Raw genomic sequence first — 22,116 nt, 5'->3', positions numbered from 1 at the left:
GTATGCTGTCTTCCATTTATCTGACACATTTCATGAACAGGGCATTTTCTTAGTAATACAGCAGCTCATAGGATCACTGCAGAATTGCCCAGGTAAGTCCTGTGCCCGTGATCTCCGAGGAGGTGCAGAGACTCGCCCAAAGCCATGGGTTGCATGTGAAGCAGATTGAGGGTCTCGAGTGGGGTGTCCTGAACCTCACCACTGATGGTTTTTCACCACTCACCAAGGTACATTCCCAATTAGCCCCATTGACACTAAAAGGGTCAATAATATACAAGTTGCTTCTTTTGTTTTTGGAACTCACAGCCCTCCCCACCCCTGGCCCCCCACCCCACCCCCATCTCCTGGCAATGGCCTCTTATTGTAGCACTGGTGGGAGGCATGGCCGCTGTGGGTGCATCCTGAGAATCACAGGCAGGGGCTCAGCTAGAGCTGTGCGTTCATGGACTATAACACAGATATACTCTGGTGGGGGGTGTTGATTATGGGGAAAGCTGTGCATGTGTCAGGGTAAGGGGTATTTGGGAAATCTCTGTGCTTTCCCCTCGATGAACCTAAAACAACCTTAAAAAAAAAGTCTTGGGGCACATGGGTGGCTCAGTCGGTTCAGCATCTGACTCTTGGTTTTGGCTCAGGTCATGATCCCAGGGTCATGGGATCAAGCCCCACATAGGCCTCCCCACTGCTTAAGATTCTCTCTCCCTCTTCCCCTTTCCCCCGCTTGAGTGCGCTCTCTCTCTAACAAACAAACAAAACCTTAAAAAAATCACATAAAAATACAAACCAAAAAATGGTATACAATGTATGATTGGAGGTGTGCAAGTAACCACACCCATGTGGTGCTGACCCGTGAAGGCTGTGACTCAATACCTGAACTTGAATGGGGTCTGAGGGCTAGACGACAGCAAAAACATAAGCTTCCTGGTTTGGGTAGTTTTACTGTAGTTACATAGGAGAAAGTTCCTATTTGCAGGAAATACACACTACAACACTGGGGGGGGGTGCTAGGTTAAGAGTTCTTTGTATGGTATTGGCAGGAATGAGAGGCAGGCTGGGCAGGAGCACAGGGAAGCAGGGGGGGGGAGTAGCAGGCGGCCCTCAGGGCTGATTAGTGGAAAGAGAAGCAAGTGCCTGGAGAGAGAACCATGCAGTGATCATGAGGATGCAGGAACATAAAAATGCGCCTGGTCAGAGCACCAGCTGCCTGGAGCTCACAGTGAAGGCTGTCTCCTCCATAAGGCACTCAAGCCCTCCACCTGGGGGTGGGAAGGAGGGTGTGCTTCAGGGTGGAACAGCAGTCCATACGCACTTAACGCCTGCTACGGGGCAAGGTGTTACGTTGGTGTCCCAAAGTGTGTGTGGGCGCGAGGGAAGCATCCCGGGGACCTAACTCATGAAACAGTGAACAAGAGCAGCAGTGACAGACGTTACACTCAGAGCAGCCACTCTTCAAACACACAACAATCTACCCAGCAAGTAATGGGTGAGGCAGATGTGGATAAACCGGAAAAACCAAATGAAGGACACAAAAAGAAGACCTAAATATTCCTGTATGGGATGGGAAAAAATAAATACTGCAGAGTATTCCCCCCATACTGTAACCTTTTCCTACATTTATTTATAAATTCAAAGGAGTCTCAATTAAAATAAAAGCAGCATTTTTATATGCGATGTTAACAAGCTGATTTTGCATTTGATATGGGAGAGGAAACACAAAAGAAGAGCCATGATAATTTCACAATGGCACACTAACAGGGAAGCCCTGGCTCTACTAGCTGGGTATAAAACCAGTAGATAATAACACAGGAAATAGAACAGACACACACACACACACTTGCAATTATGTTTTTTTATGGTGGCATTTTAAATCACTGGGAAAGAAGAACCTATTCATGAAATAATTTGGGAAAAAGTCAAGTTAAACTCTTGCCCCTAGCACTAACTAGAGAAATCCCAGGTAGGTCAATCATCAGGAAGTTTAAAAAAAAAATAAGCAATACTATCAAGGTATTAGCAGATACTAACTACATGAAATAAAATACAACAATAGTTACATTTATAACACTGAGGCAAAGAAGGATTTGCCAAATAAAACATAAAACCCAAAAGCCATAGAAGAAATGACAGATTCGATGGCAGAAAAATTAAAAATTTTATATGATAAACCTAAACCCATGACGAGGCTATATTAAGAATTTCAACTTACAGAAAAGGGTGACAAATAGCCCAATAAGAAAATGAGTACAGGAAAGGATCAGATGGTTTGTAGTAGAAATCAAACAGCCAGTAAGTATTCTCAGCCTAAGTAGCAATCAAAGAAATTCTAACAAAAATAAGAATCAATAATTTTAAAGAAATTGATACTGGAGATGATTTTAGACAATGGCTGCTCTCAAAGAAGGTTAGTGGAATTGCAAATTGCTACAGTAGGATAATTTATCAGTGTCCATTCATGTACAATTTCATACCACTCGGCTTGGCAATTATGCTCCCAGGAGCCTGTCTACAAATGCAGCACTGAGATGCATTGCTTGCAACAGGGACAAACTGGAACATTCTGTAGGTCATCAGTGCAAAAGTGCCTGCACAAATTTTGGTACATTTACATTGTGAAATGTGACAGAACAGAACAAAAAATACAGAATATAATCCGGTTTGCGTTAAAAGCAAAAGAGAGCATACATAGGTCTGGATAAATGCATAAATAGGCATCAGGAAGTGCACGCAATTAGTTAAGAGTCACTCTGCAAAGAGGAAAAGGGTGGGAAGGGGTCTTGCATATTTTACTCGATGCGCTGATTTACATGCATGAATAGTTTACAATGAGATTATATCCGTGCTTTTAGGATATGGGAAAACAAGCAGTAAGCAGAGAAAATGATAAACACCGAAAGTGGGAAAAAATATTAACACTTCTAGATATACAGTTCCGGATATATTATTAGATACTTATATTCTATAATGCAGATACAATAGACACTTAAAATTTTGAAATTATAAAAGAAATACGGGCATAGGTTCCTTCTCCATAAACTATCCTGCCCAGGAAACTAACGTCATTTGCATCTGGATGCTTTTTTTATTAGCAAACTTTAGTAAACTAAGTAATACAAAAATCATTATTAGCAGAAATACATCCAGAGTGCAGTGGAACAGAGAGCCATAAACACCGATGCCAACACTAATGGCAAATCATGCCAGGCAAAACTGGTCCTTATCACTTACACACATTCCCACCACCTCCTTCCTCCACACCCCCTGTGGGCACTGAAGGAGAAGGGCCAAAAGTGATCAGATCAGCTGACCAAAGCCAAGGCCATGTCCAGTAGGGTCTGTGCCTGGAAAAGGCCAGTGCAGGTAGCACAGAGCCAGGAGGAACCAAGTGCTAACAGCCAGCAGGGCTCAGGGACGGGAACCAGCTTCGTTTTATCAGCTGAACGTTCCCTCCCTACATCAGGACGGTCTGGGTCTGAGACGGTCTCCTCAGTTACTCCCTGCTCAGATCCTACTTGTCACTCTGATTCAGTACTTTTGCTCTGAAACAGCTCCATCTCTGTCCTTGCTAAATTGAGCAAATACTCCAAAGGCAGAATTTTCAATCCTTGGGTTCCAGCAGGACATCTTGTAAATTCCATTTCCATACCTTGGATGGGAACCCAATTAAGTTCGAGGATTAGAAATGTAAGACATTGGCTCAGACCAGCAATTTGTTTTAGCATGATTTCCCAACAAAGGGCATGTCTACCTCTTCTCTTACCTGTAGCTCAAAGTTGGCTTGATCCAGAAATTTTTTGTTCAGCATATCTGCATACTGATTAATCGCTCGCAGGAAGACTCTGAAAGATCAAGAGAAAATTACATAATTACACACTTACGCTCTGGCACCTTTGTAGGGTTTGGCATTTCAATTAGATACAACCCGAGACTGTCTGGAAAGTGAACTCTCAAAGTCCTGTGAAAAGCTGTGAGGTTGTGCCAATAAAAAGCCCAGAGAATTATATGCAGATGTTCTCCAAATTAATCAAGGAAATTAGCACATGCGGAATAAAAGAAATAGACCAAAATAACAGCATCTGAAAGTAACATATGAAAAGTATCTCTAAAAAATCTAATTTAAAAAAAAGAAAGAAAGAAAAGGTGCAAATTAAATCCTCTTCTCAAGTCACGATGTCTTCATGGTATTTTATTAAATTGGTCTTTGCTTAGCTGGCTTTCTATGGTTAAGCTTTTGAAAGCACTGCTGTTCGCCATCTATCAGGCTTGGAGCAACGGCTTGGTGACATATTTGGAAGTACGACTTATTTCAGTGTCATTTGTCCTGTGTTCCAAATGTTAATTTTGGTAACTAATTACTTGTTCAAACAAAATTTCAAAAGCTGTAGTAGATATGTAAGTGATTTAACAAGAATGCTGGCAGGAACTGTATCGATCCATTGATAACGTACAATTTTAAGCAGCTGGAGCAAAATATCGCATCCTTCAACACCTTGAATTTGACGTTTCTATGATGAGATAGGTAATTTAGGAGGTTATGAATGACCCCCGAGTACTAAGCCTTCCACCAGCCTGTTCATCCTGGAGATTTGTTTTATTGCCCTTGAGGGTGTTTACAATACCCAAGCTCAGTCCAGATACTTCTTTTCAAACGACCCTCTCCCTTTGCACAAAGGCAGGATGCAAGAGGAATTCGCATTAGGTCACAGATAATAAACTTAATTACACTTCCTCGGTTTAGACAGCAGGAAGCAGCCAGAGAGGGTAAGAGAAATCTAGGTTACTTCCCAGGAACCGTGCTCTCCGAAAGCACTGTCTCTTCGGCTGTGCATGCCTGGAGAAGCTCATCCCTGCCAGTCTCAGGGCCACTAGAGGCTAAGGAGGAGGGAGGAGGGAGGAGGGAGGAAGGACGAGGGAGGAGGGAGGAGGGAGGAGGCAGAAAGGGACTCTCCACCTAGGGCTTTAGGGAGGTCTCGGATTTGGATCCAGGGCCAAAACAGGTATGACAAATGGCCTGTGCTGGAGTTTTCCATCTCAGGTGTGGAAGAAAAGCGTGGCAGGAGTTGTCTGAATTCTTCCCTGGTGACATTAAATAGAACCAGAAAGGAGGCATCCGTGTTTTAAGTGACTCTCAATGGCGGGACATGGGGACCCTGGCCTTGTCCATTAGCCGGGAGCACAGAAGGGGCAGCAACATCCATCAGCCAGAGGGGTGGCAGACATTATGCCTATCAGATGCCCAGTTAAATGTGAAAAGTAGCTCTCATGGCTGAATTTTGTGATTTATTGAGAAAAGCAGAATGCAGGGCACTTAGGGCATCCTGACAAATTAATACAGCACCAGGATGAAAATCACTAAATTTAGGACACGACTTGCATATATACAACACCTGGCGGCCCCAATCAGCCCTCTGGTCCTGGGCTGGGGTCTCCTGGGCCAGGGTTAGCCCTCAGAAGTACAAGACGTGTGGCTAAGGAGACAGTGGTCTGCCTTGCCCACGTGACCCTTGGCGACAGCGTTCAGAGAGCATCTGGGGATGTGTACTGCATTAACCCTGGCAACCTGAGAAAATCCCCCCGAATGTCAGTGGGGCAAGACCACTTCCTGTCATTACGGGGGTGACTCCCACGCCGTACAAAAACCCCAGGCTAATGACCACGGACACATTTTTCCCCCTTAATTGTTCCTTCAGTTTCAGAAGTCAGCTGTTTGCTAGGGTACCCCAGGGTCCTTCTGAGCTTTAAGGAAGACCCTCCCTCCGTCCCTCTATGACAGTAAAGGCAAGTTTACTAGAACACGCGTTATTACTACATGGTAATTATTCTGCCTCGAGATAGCACCCAAACAGTTACAATCTGCTACTTCTAATTAAGGTCTGGAGCAATTTCAGCTGGTTAAATAAAGATATTTCTCAAAATGACTTTTTTTTTTAAAAAAAAATATGCCATGCTGAAATAATATGAAGGCCAAATAAAAACTTTTTAATGAACTGACACTGAGAAAGAGCAGGGCTGAGAGAGATTCTATAATTTAGATTCACTATAAATTTTTTAAAAAGTGAGGACAAAAAGCAAATAACACAGAATGTGAGTTGTAGCAGGACACCTAAAGGGAAGATCAAATAAAACCCATCATTAATGCCATCAACAAGGGCGAGCTGCTCAGGTTCAGTGCATCTAGGGCCACGCGCTTTCTAGAGAACCATCCACCATCCAGGGCACACACAAATTATACCCCGCAGCCCACACCTGAGGGGATTAAAAGCTGAGCAATGCCAAGTGATCTATCACTGATCAATCACTGATCTAAGGAGGCAAAAAGAAACATAAACAGGTTTTTTTTTTTTTACATAAGAACATCTTTTATCTGCTGTAATCCAGGGTTCTTTCGAATAAATGTTAAACTAGAGAAAATAAATAAGAAAATCACATTAGAAGCTTCTGCATAACAATATGCTTTCAGTCACAGAGGAATATGGGAAGAATCACAAACTAAGCTGAGTGCCTGGACAGCAGGACACGTTTCTAGTTTAAGATGAAGAGTTCAGGCTGGTTCAACACAGCTCAAGATCAAGTCCTTATTATTGAGAAGCAACAAAAGGGAGGGTGGGTGTGAATGGGCTGGCTCTGCAGCCCTGGTGACTGTCTGTGCTGGGCATTGATGGAGCTGGGCTCAAGGACAGGGAAGGCCTCCAGACTGTTCCCAAATACTCCTGTCTGCTTATTCATTCATGCGCTTGCAATGCTAAGTCACCACCCAGCATGGAAATGTCCCCTAGGTGTCCATCACAGGAATGGATGTATGGATGGATGGATGGATAGATGGATGGATGGATGGGTGGGTGGGTGGGTGGATGGATGGGTGGGTGGGTGGGTGGGTGGGTGGATGGATGGATGGGAGGGTGGATGGATGGGTAGATGGATGGATGGGTGGATGGGTGGGTGAGTGGGTGAGTGGGTGGATGGGAGGGAGGGTGGGTGGGTGGATGGGTGGATGGATGGATGGATGAGTAGCCTAGAAGATCAGGCCCTAACCTGAGGCTAGAATTTTTGGTAGCCATTGATCTCTGTGGAGTCCTTACATTCTGAGTAGATTTTCCACTCTGGGGTTTAGCTCTTTTGAGTTTCCTGTTAACCAAAATTCTTATTAGGCATTTGGCATTTATGGTTGGGCACTGTTCCATCATTTTTGCCTTCACCTTCAGAGATGGCCCCCTCATTCTCTTCTACACCTCCAGAGCTAGTCCCTCTTTCTCCTCTCTACCTCCAGAGCAGTTCCCATATGCTTTTCTCCCCCTCCAGAGCTGTCCCCTCATTCTCTTTTCCACCTCCAGATCTAGTCCCATATTCTCTTCTCCCTGTCCAGAGCTGGTCCCCTCATTCTCCTCTCCACCTCCAGAACTAGTCCCACATTCTCCTCTCCACCACTAGAGCTGGTCCCCCATTCTTCTCTCCACCTCTGGAACTTGACACTTGATGGCAGGAGCCCTGTCTTTTTTAACAGCATTTAAAAGGACCCCTGGGCACTATGAATATTCTGAAGGGTTCTGATCTAAGGAACCATTAGCCTCTACCTGAACTAAAGAATCTCTCAGAGCCAGTGGTGTGTCCAGGATTGGTACCAGTCAAACGCAACAAAATAAAAGCAAAAAAACACATCCTGAGCCTGCCTTAGTGCAAAGAGAGAATCTAACCTCTGCATCCAATATTACCATACATAAGCCCAGGACACCATGAAGAGAGGGCATACATACTGCTCCCCACGTTCTTAGCTGCAAGGGACAGAGGGGGCCAGCACTGGAAGGTGGGAAACAGTATAGACTGGCACCGCTTCTGCTCTGCCAGAAAACTGAGGGACTCAGGAGATAAAGATTCATAACTCTGTGAGCCAAGCAAGTTATGTCTATTCCCAGCCGGGGAGATTAAGTAATTTCTAAAAACAAAGCTAATGGTGTGAGAATCAAATGCTTTCGAGGATGCTGTCCCACATGGTCAAAACGATTAAGAAAAAGTGTGAGCCCATATTTAATAGTTCTTTTCAATCATTTTTAAGCTTTGGATGACTTTCTTTATAATGTAAAATCTTGGAAGATAAAACCAAACACACAAATAAATAATGTAGACAGAACCACAGGCAAATTATGTCATCTCAAAAAGATTAAAAAAGCCATAAGGTCTAGATGTACTTTCTCTAAGACATTCAAATTATTCAAAGCAAATGACTGCAAATTTTATTTTTAATGGCCGCAAGGAAAGGACTTAATTTATCTCACTCTTCTTGGTAACTGATCCCTGTCTCCGGGAGTCCAAGTTACAATCCTGTTACAACCAATCCTGTCACAACGTTCCCCATTTTCAATTATTAGGGGCCAGTGTGACAGAGCCTATTCCCAAACCTCATACAATTAGGAGAAACAAACAAACAGAAAAACAGGAAGTTTTCCTGACTTCCTTCTCTTCTACCTGGATGGTTAACCACAGTGAGCTCCCAACAGAAGCAAAATGGCATATTGTAATTCCTAATGGTGTCAAATATGAACTGGATTATTGTCCACACACCCACATGCAAACATCCAATTACAGTCTTAATCCAATTCTTTCTACCCATTGCCTATCACCTAACTATTCTCCTTTTCCCTCCCTATCAATCAATCGATCAATCTATCTTTTCACATCCGTGTAAACATTTAGCCTCAAGAACTTTACAGTGCTTTTCTGTCCATCTCTCCTCTACCTGTCAACCATCTACCCATCTAGTTATCTATCCTCTTCATGTACATGTAAACATTTAGCTAGAAGACCTTCATAAAGTGGCTCAAGTTTTGGAGATTCTCATATTTTCAAATGAAAAGTACTCACTGTGAAGTCCCTGAGTTCCCTTGAACTTTGAATCCAAGGGTCTTGTTTTTTAACTTTGAGATTAAGGGTAACAAAGAGATATGACCACATCGTACAAAGTGAACACCATGATCTCCACTGATAAAATGTTAAGTAGCATTAAGTAGAAAGGGGCAGACACACCCTAGAGTTCTACGCTTTGACACATCTTTAGGAGACAAGGCTGGGGGTGTGGAGTGGGGCTCAGCGGATGGAGGCAACTGCAGGGATCCGAGCCCCTCGATCCCAAGCATCACAGAGAAAATCCTGCGGGCCTTGCCTATGGGACCACATCCCTGCTCTGTCCTTGCACGAAAAGGGACTTGGATGCCGCGTGGGCTCCAACAGGGGACCTTCCCAATAAGCTGCCTGTTGGAAAGCCGTGTGTGCGGCACAATAAAAAGCAGCACAGTCCTAAATAATTACGTGTTAATTGAGTAGAGGGGAACTTAGCAAGTGCAACATAATCAGGAACCAATTTAACTATTAGAAGTTCCTGGCACAATTACAGTCGCTAAAATGACTTTATCACGACGGAGCCTCAGGCTTTTCTAGCATCTCTGTTACCAGTGTTTCTGCCAATAAAACTGGAAGATGAGGTGCCTCATTATGACACAGGGAGAAACGGCAAGAAAGGCACTGAACTTTGTAGAATACAAAGCCCCATTTCTCAGACGGTGACGCGGTGACGCTGCGGGGTGTTTCATTCCTTCCGTAAACGTACTTTAAGTTACGTAATTAGAGTGTACAGTTCACTATGAGGGCATTTAAATACCTCTGGCATTAAGACAAGAGATGCTTTGAGGCGGGGGGAAAAAAGCATCTTTTGACGAAATGTTTTGCCCAAAATAAGTGGAAGGAAGGGAAGAAATTGAAAGTGACACGTTCTATCCCTGCAGAGAACAAGGAATAGGAGGTGGAAAACTGCCTGAAATGATTTCCGCATGATTCAGGAGCGCTGGGAAGGAGGGCAGACTTCAGGAGACGTGACAAGGAGACGCAGAGAACGTCCCCTTCGACCAGGAGGGAGACCGTGTCTCACACCTGGCAGAGGTCAAGGCAGTCACCAAACGAGATCAACCACTTCCTTTCAGGGGACCCCGGGCGTTCAAGACACTTGTGCACGAGGAAGTGACTTCTAAGCAAGACCCCGGGATGAGATAGGACACGTGGAGTGATCCCCAGAAGGTGGGGAAGCTGGTGGCACCTGCTCCCACATTTGCGATTTGGGACATAGTGGGAAGACCAATGTCACAAGAGCTTTCCGGGAAGGAGGCAGGAAGGAGTGGCTGGGGTCAGACTTGTGAGAGGTTGGAAATGCCAGGGTACAGTCTGCTTGTTACACAGAAGCACAGAGGGAGCAGTAAAGTCAAACGATCCAACTGCCATTGTTTTCGAATGCACTAGAAGCATTTCTTTTCCTGAAGATTTCCTGAGTTCTTTTTTCAAATCAGGCTTCAGCATCTGTCAAACTTTGAACTACAATCCAAATTTCTGTGACTCTGTCCGCTGGCAGCCCTGGCTGAGGCGGGCTCAGTCGTGGTGCAGAGAGAATCCCCAGGGAGCATCTGCTGGGAATGAAGGCCGTGTCACCTCTGCTGTGCGATCTCCCCAGGGCAGAGGTCTCGGGGCCTCGCCCACCTGTCCGACACACGCTCTGTCTCCGGGTCCCACCAAAACAGTACTCGTGACCCAGGAGCCACCTCGGGCTGATGGTGAGAACCCCTGATGATAACTGGGACTCTCCCAGTTCTGTGATTCCTGTCCTGCTCGGCCACCCCTCACCTCTGCTGCTTTGCTGGGTGAGCATTCACTGAGCACCTTGTACATGCCCAGTGACCTCTGTCACTTTCATAAAAATCATGCCATTTAATGCTCCCAAGTGCCGCGGGGGTATGAATTACCTCCTATATTACACAAAAGGCTCCAAGAGACAGAAGCACATGTTCCTGGAAGGGCTTAGACCCTGGCTATGACCGGTCAGCATATCATGCAGCCTTCCTTAGGAAGCTCAGTCAGCGTGGTCAGCACAATATAAATAAATCCCTGCAATTATTTTGCTCTTACATTGTATTAAGGAAAATTTCCAACACATACAACAGCAGATGCCATAAGAGACTCTCACGCACCCCTCACTGGGTTTCAATGATTACCACCTCTGCACATTTCCTCTCTCCCCCAGCCCGTACCCCCTCACATTGTCATTATTCTTTTTCCTTAAAGGACTTGAATTTTCAAGCAGTTTTAGGTTCATAGCAAAGCTGGGGGTACAGCGCGGACGTTCCCATATGCTCCCTGCCCTGCCCCTCCCCACTACCGGCATCCTGCACCAGAGGGCACCTTTCCTGCAGTGGGTGAACCCACACTGACATGTCATTATCACCCCAAATCCACGGTTTGCATCATTAGGGTGCGCTCTCGGTGTTGCACGCAGCGGAATGCACACTGCCGGATCCTACGGAGTAGCCTCACTGCCCTGAACATCCTCTGGGTTTCACCTGTTCGTCCCTCCCTCCCACGGAGCCCCTGGCAACCACCCATCCTTTTACTGTCTCCATAGTTTTGCTTTGTCCAGGACATTATGCAGTAGGAATCATAAAGTAGCCTTTTCAGGTTGGCTCATATTATTATTATCATATTTTCTAAGTCCCCTTTTGCCAGGTCTCAGATCCTTAATGCTTAAGGTGCTTTGCAGCAAGGGCCAACAACACATGCTCTTGTTAGGCTCTTTTCTTACGCACCTTGGCGCCAAAGAGTGCCTGCCTTCCCCAGAATTTATGGGTCATTCACAGCATCAGGGTACCCAGTGCCCCGTACTGCCTGCTAATGGTCAAGACGCAGTCCCTGCCACTGACGAGCTGTGTGGTTTTGAGTAGGTCACTCTGCTCTCAGAGCCTCGGTCTTTACCTACGTGAAATGGCTATTGGGGCACCTGGGTGGCTCAGTCGGTCGCGCATCTGACTCTTGATTTTGGCTCAGGTCATGATCTCGTGGTTCATGGGATCGAGCCCTGTATCAGGCTCTGCCCTGATAGTGCGGGGCTTGCTTGGGATTCTCTCTCTTCCTCGGTCTCTCTCTGCTCATCCCCTACTCACGCACTCTCTTTCTCTCAAAATAAATAAATAAACCTTTACAAAAAATTTTTTAAAAGGTTTATTCATTTCTCAGAGACAGAGTGTTGATGGCAGGGGTGGGGGTTGGGTGGGGGGAGGTCAGAGAGAGAGGGAGACACAGAATCGGAAGCAGGGTCCAGGGTCTGAGCTGTCAGCACAGAGCTCAACGCAGGGATCAAACTCACGGACCGTGAAATCATGACCTGAGCCAATGTCGGACGCTTAACCGACTGAGCCACCCAGGCGCCCCAATAAAAAACTTTTTTAAAAATAAAAATAAAATGGCTATTAACACCAACCGCACATCCCGTGAATGGCACGGATCACTATTATAATTCATACATGTACAGATCTGTCAACTACATACAGACCAGTTGGGATACAAATCCCACGTCTGCTATCCTCAGCAAGCTGGCTGTGTGAAAATGCTTCCCCTCCACCCTGGCTACAACACTCCCGGCCCCCTATCCTTCAAAGCGGCAAACTACAGCCCCATAGCCCGTTTGTGTAAATGAAGTTCTTTTTAATAAAGACTTTTAAAGAACGGTGAAATGCATATAACGTAAATTTACCGTTTAACCATTTCTAAGCATATGGGTCAGTGGCATAAAGTGCATTCACACTGGTGGGCAAGCACCGCCTCGGTCCATCCACAGAAGGCTTGTCATCTTCCCAAGCTGAAACTCCCAACCCATTAGACAACTCCCTATTCTCCCCGCCCCTCCCCCTGCCCTAGCAACCATCCATCTCGTTTCTATTTCTAGGAGTCTGACCATTCTAGCTGCCTCATGTAAGTGGAATCACACACCACTTGTCCTGTTTGTGAACGGCTGAGGTCACTGAGCATAATGTCCTCAAGGTGCATCCATGCTGGAACAAGTCTCAGAATCTCCTTCCTTTTAGGACCGAAAAATGCTTCGTTGTGTGGATGGACCACATTCATCTCTCTGTCCATCTGCACATGGACGCTGGGGTTGCTTCCTTCTGTGGCTTCTGTGAATAACACTGCTGTGAACATGGGTGCACAAGTATCTGTTCACGTCCCTGCTTTCAATTCTTTTGGACGTATTCTCCCAAGTGGGATTGCCGGATCACGTGGGAATTCCATTTTCAACTGGTTGAGGAGCCATCGCTTTGTTTTCCACACTGGCTGTGCTATTTTACATTCCACCAACAACGCACAAGGATTCCAATGCTTCCGCGACCTCAGCAGCACTTGTGAGGTGTTGGTTTTGGTGACAGTAGCTCCCCTCATGGGTGTTAGGTGATAGAAATAAAGTTTTCTCAGAACACAGTCGCACACACCCACATAGGGATTCTCGGTGGCTGTTTTCCCACGACTAGAGCAGCGTTGAGTAGTCGCCCTGCCAAGTTGTGTGGCCCTTTACAGAACATTTTGTCACTGCTGTGAAGCTGTGATTCCACTCTGATCTGTCCTCTAGAGTTGCTGTTGTTGTTGTTGTTCAATGTTTATTTGTCTCTGAGAGAAGGAACGAGAGAGATTGTGGGAGGGGCAGAAAGAGAGATGGAGACAAAGAGTCCTAAGCAGGCTCTGTGTGGTCAGTGCAGAGTCCGCCGCCGATGAGCTTGAACTCATGAACTATGAGATCATGACCTGAGCTGAAATCAAGAGTCGGACACTTAACCGACAGAGCCACCCAGGCGCTCCTGATCTGTCCTCTATAGAGCTTTGGAGAGCTCTTCACCTCCATATGGTCGCGGATGGGGCTCACACCCATTTCTTGGTCATCAGAAGACATGTTCATCAACAAGGCCTCAGAAAAGCCCCTCCAACATTTGGGAGAGGTTACTTCCCACTTCAAGCCCTGAAGAGGAGTTACCAAATTGGGGATACAAGCGGTTTAGAAACCAAAGCAGGCAGCTGCCTGCTGCTGGCACCACCAAGACATATCTCTACCAGCACTCTTATTTCAGGGTCAAGTTTTAAAAATTCAGAAAGCCACCCTTTCCCTCTACTTTCTATCTCCTCCTCCTTCTTACTCTCCTCCCCCTTCCCAACCCTGCCTGGCTTACCTATGTCAATATCACAGAATAAGTGCCGACGGATTTAGGAGTACCATGGGCATGGGGAAAAACTCCCAAGACAGACACATCAGGAATGTCTGCCAGCGGATACTTGGAAGTGAGAATCCTGTCACTGGAGGAGGCAGAGAAGGAACGGGCACGTCCTGACTTTAAGAACTGGTCATGACAGATAAGCAAAGGTCATGGCTCCCCCGAGACCCCTCCACCAGCACCCGGGGTCCATCTGGCAAGCCTCTCCCCTCCTCCCCTGGAGTCCTCGAGTTGTTCCCATGAACGCTAACTGGAGGAGTGAAGGACAACCATGAGTGGGCTAGAGGGCAGAGGAAGAAAGGCAGGGGGTGATCACTGCCCCATCCATTGGGCATGGGTCCACACTGCCTGTGCAAGAGCATGCCCGTCACTGGAGTTTTGGGGCTACAAATATGTGGGAACAGGAAGTGGAGGGTAGGAATGAGGAATTAGGAGTTTCTGTTTGGTGATGAAACATTTTGGAAATAAATAATGGTGATGGTTGTACAGCATTGTGAACATAATTAATGCCAATGAACTGTACACGTATAAATGGTTAACATGGCAAATTTTAAGTTATATACATTATACCACAATAAAGAAAAAAAAATGAGAAGGAAAGGGAACGAGACATTTCCAGAAATTGCAGCAGTGGGAGTCATGATTTCTCTATCCATAACTCTATCAACAGTGTGACTCAGCCCCACAATTGGACACACACACACACACACACACACACACACACACACACACATTATTTAGGTATAAGAACTGCTGGCCTTTGTTCTCCAAAGAATAAGTTTGTTCAGATCTGTTCTGGGAGTAGGCAGGGCATTAATAAACAAGCATAAACAAACAGGAATAATAATAACAACAACAACCATCCACCCAGAGTCCTTTATGGCCCTGGTATGTCACTTCTCACTTAACTCGACACATGACAGTGGTCACAGATGTGACGTGTCCCGGATTTGCTGTGAGTCCCTGGATGGTCCATCTCTGCCGAATCTTTCTTCCCTATGGCACCAAGCAATGTATCTTACGTAGAATAAAATACAGTATAATTGAATCCACCTAGGGAGCCCAGGAAAACATTAAGTGGTCAGAGGCCTTGAGCCAACAGTAGGCAGAAATTCTAAGGAGAATCTAGGATAATTACAAAGGGGGATGCTTCTTTCCAGTTATTTCATGCTTGGAATATCCCAGCCATGCGGAGAATTTATCCTGGTTCATTTTCAGGACTCGCTAAAGGCCACTGCCATCATTTAGCAGATGAACGTAATTTGCTTTAACTTCATTTGTTACAGGCTGAAAACTGGGTCATGTTTTTGTGTCCATGTGGGGGCCTAGGTGCTCGGGAATGTTCTGAACATGGCCACCTGGCAGTGGGTGACGTTTTAGATTTGCCCATCCTTGTTGGTGTTTGGCTACTTCTACTCACGACTGGTTTAGTTTCCCTCTCACTAGGCCAGGTGGGCCTCTCTTTGCGTGTTTGTCCCCACACAGAAACACACGAGGAGGACAGCTCTGGGGCCTTGGGACCTCTGCCTAAGTCGTGTTCCTCGCTTACAGGCTGTGCAACCTTGGGCAAGTAAACTAACAATTCTGACTCACTTCTTCTGGTGGGTCAGGGGGATCAGAGGAGACAGTGTTTGTAAACGGCCTGGGTCGTATTCGTTGGTCAACAAGTGGAAGCTACTACTGGGAATATGATAAAGATGCAAAAGATAAAGGCCTCGGTCCCCTTCCTTCCCCTTCCCCGTCCCCGTCCCCATCCCCTTCCCCTTCCCCTTTCTTTTTTTTTTTTGCTATTTGTTTCCGAAGAGGCCTCTGAAGGACCTCCTTCGCTTGCAGTGGGCGAAGGAGAAATCAGGAGATCCATGTTCATGAAACCTCAGCTGTGGTCAAGCTCTTAGAAAGTCTGACAACTGAGAGCTCGGCTCTTTGATGTCATTGTGGCTCAGAATTATCACCACTCAAGTGTTGAGTGTATGGAGTGTCTTCCACCATCTTGGTCCATGGAGAGCAGCTCTGAGACTTCCTTGGAAGGGGCTCACTTCCCAAGGTGGACGGGAACGAGTGGCCCGGTGAGGTCTGTGCTCAGGTTCTGAGACCGCCTTCCTAACAGTACCAGAGACAGGGTGTCAGCGTGGGGCGGCTGGGCTTCCTGGCTTGACAGGTATCAGGTGAAGGTTACCTGTGTGGGGAGGCTGCCATCTTGGTAGGGTTTCTGCCGGGGCACAACGAATCACCCCAAACACGGTGGCTTGAAACAATGCCCGCCGATTCTCTCTCTGTCCCACGGGTCAGAATTCCCTCGAGACTCACTGGGGTCTTCTGCTTCAGGTCACAGACAGCTCAGGTGAAGGTGTGGGCTGGGGCGGGTTCTCATGCAGAGCTTCTGATCTTCCAAGCTCATCCAGGTTATAGGCGGAAGCCAGTTCCTTGTGCGGAGGCGGCAGGAGGTGGGAGGTCCTGGTTTCCTTGCGGACTATCAGCCGGGATGCACACTCTGCTCTTAGGAGGGGCTGCCTGCATTCCTTCTCACGCGGCCCTCCATCTTCAAGGTCATGGGCATGCTGTATCCTTCTCATGCTTCAGATCTCCCATGTCCTTCTTTTGCTACCAGCCCAAGAAAACTCTCTCTTTTTAATTTTTTTTTAACGTTTATTTATTTTTGAGACAGAGAGAGACAGAGCATGAATGGGGGGAGGGTCAGAGAGAGAGGGAGACACAGAATCGGAAGCAGGCTCCAGGCTCCGAGCCGTCAGCCCAGAGCCCGACGTGGGGCTCGAACTCGTGAACCACACGATCATGACCTGAGCTGAAGTCAGACACTAACCGACTAAGCCACCCAGGCGCCCCAACTCTCTCTTTTTAAAGGGCTCCATTAGGCCCCCCTCCCTATCTTAAGGCTAATTATTGCGCATGACCCCTTTTTCCAGAACAAAAGTCACGGGAGGGATCACGCATGCTATTCATGGTTCCACACACACCCCAGCAGAGGAGACTCTGTAAGGAAGAGGGTCCTGGAGACCCTCACTGATTCTTTAGAGCCACAAACCTCAGTGCCAAACTGGTTTTTCCGGACCCTACTCTCATTCTCCTGTAGCCTGAGACTAAGCCCAGAGGGACAGGATGTCTTCAGGGAATTCTTTCCTTGGCTGGCCTCTGTGCTGTGCTGTGCTGAGTATTTGTGACAAGGCGAAAGACTCAGTGTAGGCCAGGGGAGGTTAGGAGATAGAGCTCAGGTATGATCCTCAGCCAGGTGTCGCGAGAATGAAGCGGCTTTTTCAGGAGGCCCCGTGTCTGCGATCCACTGAGCAGTACTTTTTTTTTTTAATGTTTGTTTCTTTGTTTATTTATTTATTTATTTATTTATTTAGAGAGTGAGTGTGAGTGGGGCAGGGGCAGAGAGAGAGGGAGACACAGAATCCGAAGCAGGCTCCAGGCTCTGAGCCACCAGCACAGAGCCCGACGCGGGGCTCGAACCCACAAGCCGTGAGGTCATGACCTGAGCCGAAGTCGGACGCTCAACCGACTGAGCCACCCCGGCACCCCCACTGAGTGACGCTTTCTATCAGCTGGCATAACCTTATTCTAGGCCCGTGATGTCATCTGATGCCAAGCTCATTTGGTCACCAGATTCAGTGTGGCAACCCAGAAAAAGAGCTCAAGAACCAGATAATGATTTTCTTCCTCATACAGTCCACCCTATGTACCTAAATAGTCATTCACGTTTACATAATTCCTCAGATCCACACTAAGCAGACCAGGCTGTCTTTTTACTGAGAGTACATTTCCCACACCCATGTTATAACCTCAGGCAGGGAAATATAAAATTGAACAGCTTCACTTCCAAGGTCGGACAACATCATGTCTCAGAGGTGGGCAAACCATAGCCCGTGAGCCAAGTCTGGCCCACTGCCTGTTTCTGCAAATAAAGTTTTATTGGCACAGAGCCATGCCCATTCATTTATATGCTGCAACAGAGAAGCCAAGGTCCACAAAGACGAGAATCTGGTTTATTACTCCATCAAATGATATTCAAGGATAAAAGATATCATTACCTACTCCTACCTCTGACAACAGTTTCCACTAAGGTCTCTAAAGAATCCTTCCCTATATTCCAATTAAAACCTACTCCTTTCACTATTAAGACCATTTGATCTTGTTTATGCTTTCCTGGATGTAACAGCATCCATATCCTTGGCCACAGCTATCAAGCAACCCTAAGTTTCCCCAAAACAGAAGTCCTGGAATGAGATTTGGAAGGCTGGGATTCTAGCCTCAGTTGGTGTTGGAGGAAGCTGAGTGTGCTGGTTAGAGCAGGGGCTCTGGGGACAAACAGTCTGCGAGGAAATCTAGGCTCTACTACTAACCAGCTGTAGAAATCTTTAGCTGGTTTCCTGAGTTCCCTCATCTACGAAATGGGTATCGAGAGTACATCTACTCGCTAGGTGGTGAAGATTCAATGAGCTAAAATGTGTGCGGTGCCTGGAATGTTCCACAAATCTGGAGCTTTCCTGCAAATAGTAAGCACCATGTATGTGTTATGAGGTCTGTAAACCTCTCTCAAGCACTTCAGAGAACACGAGTTTAAGGCATCCACTAGAAATCAGTTGGCTGCTGACTTTTTAAAAAAATATTTATTCTGAGAGAGAGAGAGAGAGAGAGAGAGAGAGAGAGAGAAGCTTGGTGGTGGGCAGTGGGAAGAGATAGAGGGAGAGAGAGAGAGAATCCCAAGCAGGCTCTGTGACATCAGTGCAGACCCCAATGCGGGGCTTAAATCCATGAACCTCAAGATTATGACCCGAGCTGAAATCAAGAGTCAGATGCTTGGGACGCCTGGGTGGCTAGTGGGTTAAATGTCTGACTCTTGGTTTTGGCTCAGGTCATGTTCACACAGTTCATGAGTTTGAGCCCTGTGTCGGGCTCCATGTTGACCGTGCAGAGCTTGCTTGAGATTCTCTCTCTGCCCCTCTCCTGCTCACACACACACTCTCTGTCAAAACAGGTAAAGACAAGAAAAGACAAGACAAGGCAAGACAAGAAAAGACAAGAAAAGACAGGACAAGACAAGACAAGACAAGACAAGACAAGAGTGAGACACTTAACCGACTGAGCGAGGCACCTGGGCTGCTAACTTCTAATCAGAAAACCACATTCCAGAGGAGGGCTTTGGCTCTCCTTATCTTGATCCAAAGTAGAAACATGAGAATAAAAATGGTCAAAAATTATTTTCTTTTGGGGCGCCTGGGTGGCTCATTCGGTTAAGTGTCTGACTTTGGCTCAGGTCATGATCTCGCAGTTCATGCGTTCGAGCCCCGCATTGGGCTCTGTGCTGACGGCTCGGAGCCTGGAGCCTGCTTCGGATTCTGTGTCTCCCCTCTCTCTCTGCCCCTTTCCCGCTTGCGCTGTGTGTCTCTCTATTTCTCTCTCTCAAAAATAAACATTAAAAACTAAAAAAAAAAAAAAAAAAATAACCACAACCCAGAAATTTTTTTGTGTGTGAAATTTGTGCCCTCATAATGAGTTTACCGGATAATAGAAAGGTACATGGATGAACTGAAGCATTTTAGGGACTCTCCCCTAAGGATCCAAGGAGACTGGGTGTCGAGTGACAGTGTCTAAAGCCTGAGCCTGTGTTCTAGTGTTATGTCATTGGTTTTGAGGACCCTGTTGCCTGATGATGACTATACGCTTCAACGAATCTTGTCTCCGGAATATTCTCCCAGCACCTAAAATTACAGAGGGGTGGGGCTTCGTGAATGTACCAGTTGGTGAAGAAGTGTTTCTTCATAACTGTCGGAGTGATGGACTTTGATCTGAGACTTTCCTTCATTATAAGCTGGTAGCAAAGAGAACAGGTAAGTTTCACCATTTTTAATGAGGCGCAACTAACAAGATCTCAAAAAAATAAATCAATAAAACAAACCCTAAGACTTGCCTTTGGCCAGTTCCCAACAGCGTGGCTCTCCCGCTTACAGACATGTGACTTGTCGCTGGACTGGACCAAGTCCACATCCGCAAAATGGGCCGTCCGTGGGATGACACACGCATGAGTCTCCAGCCCCACCTGGGGCCCCAGTGGGGGCCGGACACGTGCCGTCTGCTGGAGCTGCCCCTCAGGAAATAAACTTCCCAGGCACTTCTGAATTCCCATATTGGCATGCTGTTTAATGAATGACCAATTAACGGCAAGTATGAGATGACAGGCAGATGACAGTTAGGGCCGCTTCACGTGTCCCAGGAGATGTGGCTGGCGCGAGGCTGTCAACCGAATTTGAGATGGGTTATTTCTGCTCAGCCCATCTCTTTGTCATTTCAGAGCCAGGGGTTGAAGGCATCAGAAGCAGCGATCTCTTCCCACAAGGATCTCCTCTCCGTCAGCATCTACATTACACTTCCCAATGTCCTTAAGTACCTTTGTTTTCCTGATGCCTCCTGATGCGGTGACAACACACAGCCAAGCCGGGGAGAGCCGAGGACCTCTCCCGCCTCCTCAAGGATCACAAACCAGCTTTGTGTGAGCGGCGCCCTTCCTACGACTGCGGCTCTTTTCACCTCTGCCGCCATACCTCACCTTGGAGGGACTGCGCAGGAGTCAGACACACCGTGGCGTATTTCACAGTTGACCCTGACCCCACCCAGCAGCCCGAGAAACAGCGGACAGCAGATGAGTGCTGAAATGCGCGGCAGGGGGAAAGCAGGTGCTGCTCGCCACACAGGAGGACAGGAGGGCTGACACATAAGCAGTTCTGTGGGAGCCTGCCGGGCGAGGGGCTCCCGGGTGCACTCCTCCTCCACGCGCTGTGACGGGCAGGCGGGACCCGGAGCATCCATGGGGCATGTGGCCCGGCCGGAAGATGCGGAGCGGCAAAAGGAAGCCATACCTGTCACGCCCTGGTCACAGGGCGTGAAGGTGGAGGCTGGTGTGTGGGCTCAGGCACCCTCCCCTGGGAAGCCCCCGCAGGTAACTGAGCTGCCTGGTGTCACCACGGAAGCACCCCTTATACATGACATATTCGGGTTGAGAAGATACTGTCAAGGAAGACAGTTGAAACAGCCTGGCTTCGTTTTAGCACAATGGGCTGAAAGGAAATACGTGCGCTTTGCGGGAGCCCCACAGCACCCATGGGCGAGCCGGCCCCCACCGCAGGGGCCCTTGCGGAGAGGCCAGAACGCAGGCGAGGAGGGAGAGCGCACGTGGGAGCGGACGCCTCGGCAGCACATCACCTACCCGCTTGGCAGGGTGGCTGGGGCAAGGTCACGCCTCCAGCCTTCCCAGCAAACAGGAGCCGGCACGCTGGACCAGCAGCACCACAGGGCAGGCGGGGCCACAGAACTCCAGAAGGTCAGCGGGAAAGTCTGTGCAGACTTCACATCCGCGCGTGCGGCAAGGCCGGGGAGAGAATGGGCTTGGAGAGAGGGGATGGTGGAGGAGATGGGACTTGACTTTTTCTTGGGGGGAGGGCAGAGAGGGGGGGAGGGCAGGGAGTGGGGGAGAGAGAGAGAGTTCCAAGCAGGTTCTGCACTGTCAGCAGCACAGAGCCCGACGTGGGGCTCGAACTCACGAATGGTAAGATCATGGCCTGAGCCAAAGTCAAGAGTCAGACGCTTATCTGACTGAGCCACCCAGGCACCCTGGAGGGGGAACTTTCTACCTATGGGAAGTGACTGCAGTTCTCGCTGTAAATGTTTGACTTGATTATTCTTTGGGATTCTTGGGACTCTAATGTGCAATGGCCCAATGACATCTGGAGCACCTTGAATTTGCAAAAGACTGTGAAGGGCACCAGGGAAATCCTCATCGAGGGCCAGGCACAGGCCGCGCCACTGACCATTTTCTCTGCTCGGCCTTCCGCACCGCCAAGCCCTGCCCCCGCTGTGAGCAGGACACCATCAAGGGGGACAGAGGGCCGAAGGGGGCCAGGGAACTCTGCAGAGAGGAGGGCAGAGCTTTGTCAAGAACGGGGGGGGGGGGGGGTTCAGCAAAATAAACGCCCTTCTCAGTTCTCCAGGCTGAGTGGTCCCACTTGCCTAAAGTGTTAAGCAGCATCAGAAATTTATAACT

The 22,116-nt window shown here is 47.6% G+C and overlaps 1 protein-coding gene across 3 annotated transcripts in view; it reads right to left on the bottom strand.

Annotated features, from left to right (window-relative positions):
• The window catches only part of DOCK1 (dedicator of cytokinesis 1), a 528,588-nt gene that overhangs the window by 102,715 nt on the left and 403,757 nt on the right, over positions 1-22,116 (bottom strand). For all 3 annotated transcript variants that reach the window (XM_058698107.1, XM_058698106.1, XM_058698109.1), the window contains one exon: positions 3,758-3,836. In XM_058698107.1, the coding sequence (XP_058554090.1) occupies positions 3,758-3,836 (79 nt within the window). The remainder of the gene's footprint in view (positions 1-3,757; positions 3,837-22,116) is intronic.

Source organism: Neofelis nebulosa, chromosome 13 (genome assembly GCF_028018385.1).
Source record: "Neofelis nebulosa isolate mNeoNeb1 chromosome 13, mNeoNeb1.pri, whole genome shotgun sequence".
Lineage (NCBI taxonomy): Eukaryota > Metazoa > Chordata > Mammalia > Carnivora > Felidae > Neofelis > Neofelis nebulosa.
This window is presented reverse-complemented; position numbering and strand designations above follow the sequence as displayed.